The sequence below is a fragment of the Vanessa cardui genome, chromosome Z, assembly GCF_905220365.1.
Source record: "Vanessa cardui chromosome Z, ilVanCard2.1, whole genome shotgun sequence".
NCBI classification, from domain to species: domain Eukaryota; kingdom Metazoa; phylum Arthropoda; class Insecta; order Lepidoptera; family Nymphalidae; genus Vanessa; species Vanessa cardui.
Window position 1 is genome coordinate 9,868,826 of NC_061154.1, and position 14,432 is coordinate 9,883,257.

Here is a 14,432-nt window from a genome sequence, read left to right on the forward strand (position 1 = left end):
ATAAATCATATGCAACTTTATACTGTTATTCACATAAGCAGTAAAAAAGACGCAAGTGTGCAATCAGATGTGTCTTGTTTGCCTTTGATTATCAATGCCTTTTTATTATTGTTTTACTGACCTCAGCTTAACAACTAACCATTGTACAGGTGATATCCCCAAACGCATATTGGTATCTTGAAGTATTATATGAGGGGCCACCATTTTCAACATAGTAGAATGAATGCCTTCTGTTTTCTTTTTATCTTGTAGCAACACAAAACGCTATTTTTCATTCTCACGACTTACTATAGCGCAAGACGAGACAAGACAGATTTAAAGGCGTTCGTTTACGCGAAATAAAAGCGCCGACGTTGGGCTTAAACGCATTCCTTTGTTAAACTGTCGTGCGAATGGGGTCTAAGGGTACGTAGTCGCAGAGAGTATCATCAATACAATCAAAAAATATAGATCTTAAAAAGTTCTTCCACCTACAGAAAATAAGAGATATAATATTGCAAAGGATAAAAATAATCCTTATATTATTAAACTTTTAGCGGTAAGGCTTTGTGCGAGCACATCTGAGTTCCCATTTAAATTAAGAATCTGACTTGATTAACGGCCGTTTTTTCTTACATAATATAAGCTAACTGTCTGAGAAACACAATTTACACCATTAATATGTACCAATAAATGAAGCGACATTTTTCTTAAATCTAAAATGCATTTATTACAAAATAGCAAACCATTGTACATATGAGTTATACCAGAACATGCAGCACGTCTCGGACAAGAGTTTAGTATATACTGTGATTACGTAAGCGTTTTGCATTTACAAGCGTGAATATCATCTCCTTGTATTTGATAAATAGATGACAATGACAAAGTTACTAATTTTACGTTCATCTGAATTTTAATTAACGAATGCCAGCAGATGACGCAATATGCGACCAATGAGCGTTAAATATTCAGTGGGATTAGTAAATCTAACTTTGATTAGCGTTTGTGAAATGGCTGGTTCGTCATGTTTGCTCTAATGAAACCGTAATTTAACACTTTGTTTTAATATACTGAGATATTATAACTGTGGATCAATCGTACCGTGATTAAAATAAAAAACTAAATTTACTTTTAATATCAGCAAGATAGAGACACGCTTTGTAATAGTAAGTAAGGAGAAAGAGATCTGAAGGAGAAGGTTTCTAGGTTCTAGGGTATTTCATCCATATATTCAGAGGATATGTCAGAAATTCATTAGAAACATACTGTTTCCTGAACAATGCTTACCTTCACCGCTGAACATGAAATGAAATATAAATAAGAATAACTTCAAAACACTTCAAGCTTCTGTTGAGATACACGTTTTTTAATAGCAGTCTATCTCAGAATCTTATTTACTACCTCTTTCGTAAAACGCTCGTATGTTCGTGTTAAGATTTTTACATTAAACAACATTAAATAAACCAATGATACAAGATATAGATATTCTGATCATATAGTTGATTTTGTACTTATAATAGCCGTCCTTATTGATTTCCTAAGAGTAAAATTCATACTAAGTGAGTATTGAGAGTAAAAGTATGTAGTATTCAATTCTATTAAGTCAATTTTATTTCGCTTTTAAATATATGAATAAATATGTAGTTTTCTCAGCAAGAAATAAAAAAAGGGAAAAAAAATCGTAATAATGAAATATAATGATTTCTTAGATTTATGAGGAAAATGAATTTATGTGCAACACAAATGCGTCCTAAAGCTCTAACAAAATTATTTTGAAATTTTAAAAATAAATAATAATCTGGACTACTTATCTTTGACGGTGATCACTTCATTTGATGGCTTAAATATATTATTGTCATGCTTTGGTCACCGTATTATATAATGTTCGCTTATTGTATTATAAAAACAGACCACTATTTTTACAATGCCATGTATTGTCTTCATTGTCTTCGGATCAAGGTGATTTATAGCTTTCAGTAATATGCAGTTCAATGTCACGGCTTGTCATCTTATATATTTTTAAACAATGTTATTGCTATTATAGATTGGCAGTGTGACCATTTTTTTTATTCAAAATTTAAGTATTGAATATTTTCAATTGGTTTTGTTTGTAGTGTTAATACGCGGATCAATGTCAGTTATGACCAAAGTGTGTTTCAAAATTATTTTCCGTATTATGTACAAAAGACAAATAATGGAAAATAAAGCATCCGATTATAAAGGTTTTAGGGATTTTAAGGCCGAGATGTTAAATCCTTTGCCTTATTTTTTTAAGACTTTATGTCCCGTCATCGGAAGGCGGGAAAAGGCCTGTCAAAGTTATTGCGACTTGCGTGTGGTGTGTTACTCACAAAATATTTGCCGCCTATTTGTATGTGATGTTTATTTTAATAACTTGTAAATTAAATTTAAATGAATGACAATGGCGATCAAGAATTGCGTTCCATGTTGTGAAAACAATCCGATCGGAGCTGTCTCTAAAGAAGACGGAAAGGACTTAGATTCGTAGTCATGGTCTTCAGTAACGGACACTGAAATATTTAGAAGCCAATTGATCAGGTAGAGTTTTTATCCAAATAACCATCGTAATGTGCGTCCGTAACCCCAGTTTGAGAGAAATGCTAAAATATGAACTTAAATTAAATTAATTTAATATTGGCTTTTCTTAGTAAGCCTTCCAGTATTTTAGCAATTAAAACATATGAATTTGTTATTAATTCTCTCAAACTGATTAGTTATACGAATTTTTGATTGAATTTAGCGTATAACGATGGGGCCGACATATAAAGGCCTTTCTGGCTGGCTGCCTATAAAGGCCCCTTAAAAATACAAGAATAAAAAAACAACCATCGTAATAATTCACAAAGTATAAATAATAATAATTAGTCAAGAGTTCAAACGAAATAATTTTAATAACATGACGAAATTTCGTCAAAATTTTAGCTTACCTACGTGACGTAACATAAGATACTTAAAGTGTGATAATCATTAACTGCTTCATCTGACATTACTGACTTATGAATGATTATTACCTACATCTATAGTCATATCTTCATTGACTTAGTAATAAATGATGAATGATGAATTGTGCCACATCAGTTAAAGTACTAGTTATTGCATGCCTTTTCGCTCGCGTTTTAAGGGATGGTGGTTAGGATGGTGGTTAGAGTATACAAAAAATTAATCAATGCCTTTCTTGGAGTTTAAAGTCTAACCAAACCTCATAAAATTAGGTTAAGTGACATAACCATGACAGAGCAACAGACATACAGATAGAATGACTTTCGCATAAGGGGGGTTATCAGTTTTGATTTTTGTATTTCTTCCACATGGCAATATAACAATTATTCCTAGTAGTTATAATGATATAATAATGATGACATAATAATGATTTCGATATCATTTGTAAGTCTCTAACAGATAGTTGCAATGTGACTAAACTTACATACACTCTCTCTTTTATAACATTGGTAAGATATTAATAGAACGATTAGCTATATAAATAATGACACAAATTTCTGTCTAATCACTATATATTTAAATTGACTTATTAAATAAATATCTTAAAAGATTCTAAACATCTCTTATGTCGTATGGTTGGTCCTGCCATAGATTACTGATATCGTTGAACGCTGACTGCAATTCCGCCACTTCAGCTGTTTCGACTTGATCATTAGCAACTGCCTAAAAATTAAATGTACAGCTATTAATACCAGCGTTAACAACACGTGACGTAAGCGAAGTCGGTGTCAGCCAGTGCCAGCAGTTTTACAATTATAGGGACTTCGCGCGCCCAAAGTTTGGGTAAAACTACTGGTATTGGATCTGTTGAAACTTACAGCATTTCTTCTCAGGTCTGTGGCGCTTACTTCTGTAATCTAATAATTAAATATAAATTAACAGAAAGTTGTGTCTCAGCTTCCTCTATCTTGCAATTAAACAAATAAAAAACTGACAATATTAGAAAATTCTCTCTATATAACGCATAAGGCGAAAACGTAGTGATGTCTCTTGCACCACATGAGTTCGCAAATATGTTCTTATCCAAATAAAGTATTGGTCTTGCCCCTCCACTAAGTAATATCATTCATTATAATACAAGTTGTACAAACAAAAACAAAGTTATGTTATTAATAAACGATCACAAGTTGAATGATAAGTTATGCATACACTTGTGCACACATCGCAAACTATACGAGTTGGTTCAGTTATAGCGAATCGCGAATTCCCCTCCGAGAAACACAGCATTGCGAAGAATTTCTATTGACATTAACTGATTCAATAAAATTAATTATATTCGTACATTCATTAAGTAATTCAATAATAAGTTAATAATTATAAATTTTAATTGAATCATTCTTTTCGAAATTCGTCATAGAATATAAAACTTTTGTACACCTAATAAAAGGAAAAACGGTTGAAATTGAGTTCAATAAACGCTTCATTTTCGTGACGAATAATAACAGGAGCTGGGGTTATTTGCTCTCATTTTGTCGTGCATCTCGTTCGGAATGTGTCGATTGACAATTGAGAGGATGCAAATTGCATCCTGCTCGCTGTACGTTAACTTTACATTCCCATATTTATCTGAAAAGTTCAATATCGCCGCGTATCGAAACCTTAGCATGCCACTGATACGATGCGAAAATGCAATTGCGACGCATCTTGATGCATTGTAAAGTAAAACGATACAGAAGAAAAAGTTTGCAATTAGTTTTATTTAAAGAAGTCTGCATTAGTACTGTAATCATAAAATTCGTAGTAACTACTTCTTTTTTCATTACCATAAGATGGCTTAGAAAACCTAAACGAAAGAACGAAATCTCATTCGCTAATAAACAAAGGAAGCGGCAAATATTCCTCGCGGTTAAATATTTACGTATGCCAATTTTCATGGCAATCGGTTGAACTACCTTTGGACGTTTAGTAGCCAGAAGGAAGTGGAAAGTCCAGAATTATTGACTTATCCATGAAAACAATAAATAACTATTATATTATGTGCCAATATTATCTTTCTTTCTAATCTAACTTTAATTTTTATGTATATTTGTGATAGGGCTTTTTGCAGAGTATGTAATGAATATGCCCAATCATCACAATATAGAACTAGCATTAATGTTACCAAAAGTTGGTGGTGCATTCTTGATGGAAGATGTAGCTAATATTTTTTATGGCGCCAACTCTATTACTTATATTATAGGAAAACAAAACCAAAACTATGGTATCAAAATTATTAGACATTAAAAAAAAATAACATCCTAAGTCGTCATAACCCCAACATAAATGGTACTTATCGAACTGAGCTATTTGCTAAGAATAGTCTTTTTTTTTTCATTTTTAGTAATGACTGGGACGTAAGACTTGAAATAGATGATTTATATTAATCTAACCACATTTTAAACGCTCTGAGTTTTATAAGATTATTACTTTTCTCATATAATATAAAATTGTTTAGGTTTGCTAATAGACCGGGAGATGATAATGACAAAATATTTGGTCATTTGTACCAGTATGGCGGTTCTTCAGGGGTCTAATCACGTAAAGGCAAAAAGGAAAATGATGGTCGTAGCGCTCGCACCGGCGGCCCACTCGCGTGGGCGTTAATCGAACGCGTCGGAAAAATAACGTGTGTCGAACGATTTGTTCCACAAAAATGCTTGTATTTTTAGATAGTCGAAAAAAAACGAAGTAGGCGGTAGCGTAATGCCATATTTCTCGAGTGTGGCTTACAGCCCGCCATACCGACGCGAATACGTTAATTTTAATAAAACAATTCAACCATTGGTACCAGGCTTATTTTTGGATAGCATATTATCGTCGAGTAGCCATTCACGAAAATAACCTTGCCATACTTTTCCGACTGTTCCCAATGGCTGCCATACCACAGCAAAGGAGTAATTTTTTTTTTATCGCCAAACGATTTTTACCAGTATTGCATTTGGATTTTTGGAAAGTATTTGGTAAAATATGACCGTTATTATTTTTCCCATACTTCTAGTAGGGGGAAAAAGTGCTGCCATACTTGAAATACTTATTTATTTAACACCTTTTTAAAGGTTCCCGGTCTATAACTTAAAATCAATATATGCATTTACGTTACTACTACAGCGCCATCTATGCTGCTACAAGATAAACTATAACTATATAGGATTGAAGTTGTACTCGATAGCAAACAAATAATACGCAAACGTATCGATAGATGGCGTTATAAATAATTTAATTTTAGACTAAATATTTACTTTTTATAGAATGGATAATAACTATAGAATGAAATAATATTTCTATTAAATTTTAATACTATTACTACAGCAATCAGTAATTTAAATGAATTCGAACAATATCCTTACCACTTCTCTAGGCTGAATTCCATTTTTTCTAAATGCTACTAGAGAGACGGGTTTCTGACGTCTTTCAAAGGGCTCGAAATATCCCTACAAATAAAAACATAAAATGAAAACATAAAATAATAATAAAACAAGTATGAAGACACCACATACAATAGACTGCACTGCCTAATCATCTTCATTTGTAAGCATTTTTAATTGAATCAAAATTTTATAGGTACATTTTTATATCCTGATATATGTATGTAGGTAATTGCACCTATAAAATAATATTAAAAAAAAAAATCGTATCCCTCAAACCACTTAACGCATTGGCGTAAAAATTCTTGAACTGATTGATATTAATATAAAAAGATATATTTTTACCTTATTAAAAAATGGATCAAAACCAAATGTAAGCGGTTTCGCGAGCCTCGTAATCATATGTGGTGGTTTTAAGACGACACGATGCGACTGTTCGTCTTCACTTTGATGAGGTTGCTGTTGAAAATTATTCACTTATATTTATTACATACGAAATACATAACATAGATATTTAATTGAGAACGCACAGAGATGACCTAGTGGTTAAAACGCGTGCTTCTTGACCGATGATCGCGGGTTCAAGCCCCGACAAGTACCTCTGAGTACTCATGTGATTAATTTGTGTTTATAATTTATCTTGTGCTCGACGGCTTACCGTCGAAGGAAAACATCGTAAGGAAACCAGCATGTGACTAATTTCATAAAAATTCTGCCCCATGTGTATTCCACCAACCCCCGTTGGAACAGCCGTGTTCCGACGCTTCTCCTCGAAAAGGGAAATAAGGCCTTAGCCCAGCAGTGGAAAATTTACAGGTTGATAAATAGTGACCAACGGTTGGTCCCTAGATACTGTCACACTATCCAATTAGCTTTACGTTTAGCGAGTTCCAAGCGTAGCTGTCCCGCGAAGAGGCAAAATAATAGTTGGCCCGTTTGTAAAGAAATAATTTATAGTAGGACATACTACTTCAATAATACTAAGTTTTCCCATGTAATCGTGTAAATAAAAATTGTTTCAATTACATCCTGATTTTATCTGATATCAAGAATTTATCTTAATTTTTACATCAATCAATTGACGTATAAATTTAAATAATGCATTTTATTTGAAATATTTCAGGAATATGGCACGATTAATTTACTAATTACATTAATGTTGAGTAAAGTACAATTACATAAATAATTAACCAACCAGATTATAAAAAAATCCCTCAGATAGTATAAAAAAATATACGTCTATAACAATTTTACTTAAAAATTATAATATATAAAAAAATCTTACTATCAGTGGCGGGCGGTATATCCATAAAGACTTCATTGCATTATTCACATCCCAGGATTCTTGCGGAGAATTATATTCATTTGGCAAATATTTTTGAGTCGGTGTAAATTCGGCATTTGCATCTTTTGTCGCTAAAAATAGAAATAGTAATTAATCAAGTTGAAGAAAATACTTACACTTTTAAATAACGTATCTCACTTACACTCTGAAGAAACCACAAAATCCGATATAATATACGAAAGTGCAGCTAAAAATATATGTAATTGCATTATATAGAATGTACTCGAAATCGACAACTAAAATCGTTGAAGAAATGAGTGTGAAGCTAAAACGTTCGTCTACTTATACGAGTGTGCAAGCGTTTCCTTGAAAAAAACTGTTTACCTTTACAAGTTTCGATAGTTGCTCCCTGGAAAGCGTAGTGTTGGCTTTCATTCAATGCAATTCGCAGTATTATACAGAGTTCTACAATCATTATGATTTGATAGCCCGTTGATTAGCAAATAACTATGAATCTAAATAGGACCAAACACGAAGACTAAGATGTTATTGATTCATAATAAAAACAGGTGATGTAATTGTAATACCTGAATGTTTTGGTGTATTGTAAACAGCGAACAATAAGAAAACATATCTTGTGTTATCATTCGGATATCTCTGAAATCTTGGGACAAAATATTTTAAAAACATACGACGATGAATATTTTAAAATGATTTAAAAAATTGCCTTAACACCTTTCATAAACTTACCATAAAACAAATTTTGTGTGTAAAAATCTTTGTCTTTAATTATATTTCGGATATCCTGCACAATTCTTATAAGAATCTTACTCATATATCCCAAATACTATTTACCAGATATGTATTTAACCTCTGTGCTGTACACCCGCTTTCCGTTTTTTCACATTAACTCCTCCACGCTGTTTTTCTGGAAGAAATCGCTCTTTAGCGATAAGACCGCCTTTTGTACATTTATTTTTTTTATATTGTGTAATTGAATGTTAGTTTTTTTTTGTACAATAAAGAGTTATTATTATTATACTACATATTAACACAACCCTTATCACATTTATGATTTACTCGGGCTTTTTATTACTATAACAAATTATAGAAAAGTAACATATTGTTTTGATAAATTGTTTGCGACATTATATCGTAATGTTTATATTAAAAAGGATAAATAAATATGTACTAACCAAAATTATAAATCTGCATGAAATGGTTGCAAGAAAAACTAGCAGCGTTTCTCCTTTGAATCACAAATACTGTTATCTGGGTTAAGAACCAAAAAAATAATCTTATGTGGAATATAATGATAATAAAATAATAACTATATAATAAATTAATAATGTCGTCCTTAGAAAGAAAATTGAAATTTCGAATTAGAAAAATAAAAGCGTTAACTTTTTTTAATTTATATACAACAATTATGAAATATTTGTTCGTTTGTGTTACTCCACAGGCATTTTCTCTAAATATTTCTTCTGTCATTAATCAACTTTGAATAGAATATTGTTATGATAAATACTTAGTTAAAAGTTTAAAGAGATTGTGTCTAAAAATTATAAATAGTGTTCGCCGATTATTAGAAATTTAACCATAATTAATTTCGAATTAACATGAGACTTGCCAGGGTTATATGAGGCAATTATTTTTTTTCTAATTTAATTTTAAGTTCAATCACCACCAAACTCCACCTGGCTCCAATAAAATCTTTTGAAGCGATTCGTTGAAATTTGCGCGTAAAACAGTGTTGTCTTAAAATAATGGTGGATCACAGCATTTGACACAACTTAATGTTTTAACGGCAAGGCTTTAACATCATTTAGTAATCCACTAATTAATAAACCTTTCTAAAGAGTTTCGGCGCTATTTTATTGGTCTACAGTGAATTAGAATAAAACATTTTTACTCGCTTTCAACAACTATTTAGGTTTATTAATATGATAAGGACAAGGTTTCGTCCAGTTAGGCCTAATTTACCTATATTTCGTATTTTACAAATAAATCGAACATTTTTCCATTAATGACCGGACGTATTTTTTTGGCGATGAATCTTTCTCAAATTTTGACTTCTAAATCTAAATTTGCCCAGTAGTGAATGAAATTTTAAGTGATTGCCTATAAAACTCCTATCCATTCTTCGGAAACCCATTACTAGATATAAGAGAAACTACCAATTCTAGTTCATTTATATATGTTAAAATATGAACGAGTTATGATCATACAAATACAGATAATATCATACTATCGTTTCTTTTTATATTAATTTTTGTTGACTTTTGTATAGTTCTAATAAACTGCTTATAGTCCGACACAAATTAGATGTAGCATCGGCAAAATTCGTAAAACCGATCACATCCGACTTAGGTACCCAGACCATCCAAATTATCAATATTTATTTCTTATGCGAATGAAAAAATTCTAATATCATATGACCTATATTCATCAATTAGACATGCACTTGCTTTCTCTGGGTTGAACTGAAGCGAGAATCTATAGCGACGAATAGCGTCGAGTGGCGCGTTATGGAGCTATTTCTATTGGTTATGTAAATCGGCAGTAATCGGTTTTACGAATTTTGCCGATGCTACATCTAAGCTGTGTAAATATGTACTAATATATTTAAAATATTTAAAGAAATTACTAACTTTCTTTGTTTGTGTTATGTTGTTATGTTATGTAAATGTTAATATTGAATATGTCTACTACTATTTCATATGTACGAAAGTAAATAATTTTGTAGGTCTTTTAAATAAATTATTATTTATAATAATTTCTTGATTCCTAGTCTACAATTTTAATTGAGTATTATTTCTTTATATCATTGAGAAATTACAGATTTTATATATAATTTATTATTTAAGTCAAAGTTTGATAATTAATTTATAATTAAAATCGCTACGAAAGCGTAATTGAATTTTATTTAATATATGGTTAGTAGATGCAGGAAATATTTACATAAAGAGATTAATAGATCAAGTATTTGTTTACGAACTCACTCGTATAACGTGCGAATAAGTTAAGAAGAAATATTAGTTTTTTATCATTACTTTGATGACATTAGAGGTCAAAGAAATGTTATAGTAATATTAAATATTAAGGTAATATTCAAAAATTAAACTCCGGTTACTATCGGTAGATATAATGGTTTATTAGAAGGCTGACAAATAATTTCCTCACATGTAACGACATCTTATCATTGAGACTTCCCTGCTTCTCTACTTGCCAGTATGTTACGTCGTACACAGCCGTTACATGTGAGGTTACAAATTTATGAAGTAGTTTTTCGAGACTGATTGTTTGTTACAATATAAAAATTTAAAAACAATTAATGTCTTAAGAAACAGATTTCATTGAGTTATAGAAGAAGTAAAATAAATCTAAAAAGTAAATGTGCTTTGTATATTGTAATACGAAAGAAACAAACATTTGTTTCATTTAAAAGTCACAAATCTTTGGTTTTTAATATTACAATTTTAATTTGTAAAAAGTAGATTGTGCAGTTAATTAAACAGAATTAAATTATATATGACCTTATATAACTATAATACTATATACTAACATACATACACATATGGTTAAATAATAATATTTTATTAAATAAACGCTTCACAAGCAAATACAAATGTTTTAAAGTTTATTCTTAAACGTAAAAAATATTTTAAAGTCATTTGAGTATATTTAGCGAAATAATATTCAATGAATACAATAGGAAATTATTTAAAAGTAAAGTCATTTAAATAATAATCAGAAAAATATAGAATCAAATTCCCAGACAATGATTTGAATGAATAATTTAATCAAGTAAAAGACAATTATTTAATTCTAACATCTAAGTTCACACACATAGGTACAACATCAATAACAATTAATTTTGATTTCGAATCATATTCATTTTAAACATAGTTTTCTGTCCTAGTATGTTCATCTAATAATACACACTACAATTATATTGTTGAAAGACATTGGGTAGCAGATTACACTTACCCATAAATATTCGTAATGAGTTAGATTGCAGTCATTTGTTTTAAATATAGAAATTAACAGCATCAAATGCATAGTGACGAATAATATTTGAGACCGAAAGAAATCTACACAATTTGCCATTATATACGTTCCTCACTTTCGTCGCGGAAAAGAATCTCTTTTTCTTTTACACGATACTACCCTTTTTCATACAGTACTTAGTTTCAGTACAGCAAGCGTTATAAATGAATTAAAAAATATTAAATCCCGATTAATGTATTTGTATGCACGGGATTACTATTTTTAAATTTCAATGTAACATTATTAAACAATACATCCATGAATGAAGAATTCTATACAAGCTACCAAACCATTTAACTAGGATTAATTTGGAAACGAATTTTCAATTTACGACGCATGTATCTCAAGATAAATCTGTTTCTGGCACTCTACATTTGCGAGGTAGCCATCTTAATGAACGTTTTTAAGAAGTATACGAGCTGTAACCGGCTCGCCGAACAAGTATAATTCGCTGTGCAGCATTTGGCTAGTTATTGAAAGATTTATTTAGGTCATAAGTTACTGGAAAATATTTATGAAGTCAGTTTATTTCTTGTTAACGTATCTACGCTATCCACTAAAAATTCAGATGCAGGCTCACCGACTTTATCGTAAATTTTTCAACCAAAGTCTATGTTTGAAGATTAATGAGTATGCAAATCTACGAAACGATGATTCGAGCGGTAATATTTCGAGATCTACAAATAGCAATAACCTACAATACGTGGTAGAGAGCAGTTTCTTCAACTTTTTGCTATAGAACAAAAGATAGACATGGATATTTAAGTATAAATATAAAATAATTCATAAGATGTTACTATTGAAGAGTGTTAAATAGAATACAGGAAGTATTTTTTTGTGTAAAAAATATGCTCCTAAAGTTGCAACTGAATAAAACTTTCAGGTAGACAAAGATCAATTAAAAAATATTATTCTATATAAAAATACACACTAACTAGTCACTCAATCTACGTATAAAGTAAATGCCGTAAGAACCTATGCGATAGTCAACAGATGCTAAGTGATAAACAAGTTGCAAGACAATAGATTCAGTTATAAGCCTACCTTTGAATATAATTTAATATATAGTATTTAACTGATACACGATGGCTCAGAATCGATAGATATATTCGGAATACGAACTTCCTACTCGCTTGATAAAACTTTGTCAAAGTCAGTTAATAAATTAATAATAATGAGAATAATTGCCTTACCTCTATTATAAATACGAGAGCGTCTCTGAACTTTCGAACTATATCGATACTTAAGCAACGACGGCGTTCTTCGACGTGATAGCGCTTCGTAATGATAACTTCGGCATCTTAACCTACCGATATACATATCTACTAGAATATCTTTCATATATTTTTGCTAGGTATTTCAAAATAAGACACAAAACACACCAGCACCGCTAAGTAACGATAAACGTGGAATCGGAGTCTGCGAGATGAAAGCACGACAGCACGAGGTGATCCCGGCAGCAGCGATCGTTGGCCGACGGCCTGGCTCATTAGGCGTCGGCGACGTAGCGGAATTGGTGTGAGTTTGTCTTAACGTTATCTGTCAGCAAAGGCACGATGTGTTGAGCACGGATGACAAAAAGCGAATTAAATTATTAAATATCCGATTCACTTAACGATTTAGTATATTTGTCGGTGATTTCGAGGCTACACTCGTCGGTCGTAGAAGCTAAGGTTACACGAAACGCCTTATACGCTAATTTTATATTTGTTATCACTTCGCGCACGGTACGTACCAACGGTGCGTTCCCGTGGCCCTTACAGCTAGTCTACGCCACCCTACTGTGAGGATGCTTAACTTTGACGAATATGAAAAGATTAAACTTATTCTATTAAAATACAAAGCAAACATTAAATACATATTATCATTATCATCGAAGTATTTAATACATCAACATTTCTTTTTCTATATCATATTAAAAATAATAAGCAAGTAATATTATTTTTAACTACACTCTACAAATATATCTCAAATATCCCATATAGCGCAACGATTACGTGCGAATTCTTTAAATCGTTTGTTCCAGCAAACGCATTAAAAATGTGATTAGATTTCAATAAAAATGAATGAAAGAATATTTTAAGGCTAATATTAAATCCTACCAAAGAGAAACTCAACATAAGCAATAGCAAATATTTGAAGCAGACTCTACTTAATGTAACGGTTTGCTGGAACAGACGATTTTCTAATGCTACTTAGTATATCGAACAATGTGTATCAATCCAGAACATCATATTACAGGCTTAAAAATAAATACAAATTTCAACCCAGATTCTAACAACTGCTAGACATGCTCCAGTATGTCGGGTCACATACTGAAGCGCTGCCTTCCGTCACACCTCTATGTTAGCAATACGCCTATACTAAATGCCTACATACATATATACCTACATTATTATATTCCCACTCGAGTAACACTGGAGACTACGAGTAATAACGGATATATTGTGACTGTCTGAAAAGCCGGCGCTTTCATATTTACCGATTGCGCCGCGAATATATTATCTTATCATTTCTAAAACCGAGACGAAAACTTACTCTACAACGGTGTCCATTAACGGGTTAGTACGTTTTAATTACTAGCTTTTTTTTTGTTTTTTTTTTTTTTGTTATAAGTTTTCTATAAAAATCGCTATTATTATCTGTCGTTCCACAAGTATAAACTAAATTTATTGCAACGAGAACAGAATCTATGCGTGAATAAGTGCTGCACGAAAACGAGGAAACAGTCAGAAAGATGAAAATTCGCAGAA

At 31.4% G+C, this 14,432-nt stretch overlaps 1 protein-coding gene across 3 annotated transcripts; it reads right to left on the reverse strand.

Moving 5' to 3' along the window:
* Positions 1 to 3,500: 3,500 nt before the first annotated feature.
* On the reverse strand, positions 3,501 to 8,113 carry LOC124543227. Of its 3 annotated transcripts, none has more exons than XM_047121362.1 (6): positions 8,014 to 8,113; positions 7,630 to 7,760; positions 6,690 to 6,803; positions 6,327 to 6,410; positions 3,819 to 3,857; positions 3,501 to 3,663 (listed from the first exon to the last, which is right to left on the reverse strand). In XM_047121362.1, the coding sequence occupies exons 1-6, from the start codon at positions 8,102 to 8,104 to the stop codon at positions 3,553 to 3,555; spliced, it is 570 nt and encodes a 189-aa protein (XP_046977318.1). In that variant the 5' UTR covers positions 8,105 to 8,113; the 3' UTR covers positions 3,501 to 3,552. The 3 variants fall into 3 exon arrangements, with proteins under 3 accessions (XP_046977318.1, XP_046977319.1, XP_046977320.1); XM_047121363.1 differs by lacking the exon at positions 8,014 to 8,113 and adding an exon at positions 7,832 to 7,929; XM_047121364.1 differs by lacking the exon at positions 3,819 to 3,857.
* Positions 8,114 to 14,432: the final 6,319 nt, after the last annotated feature.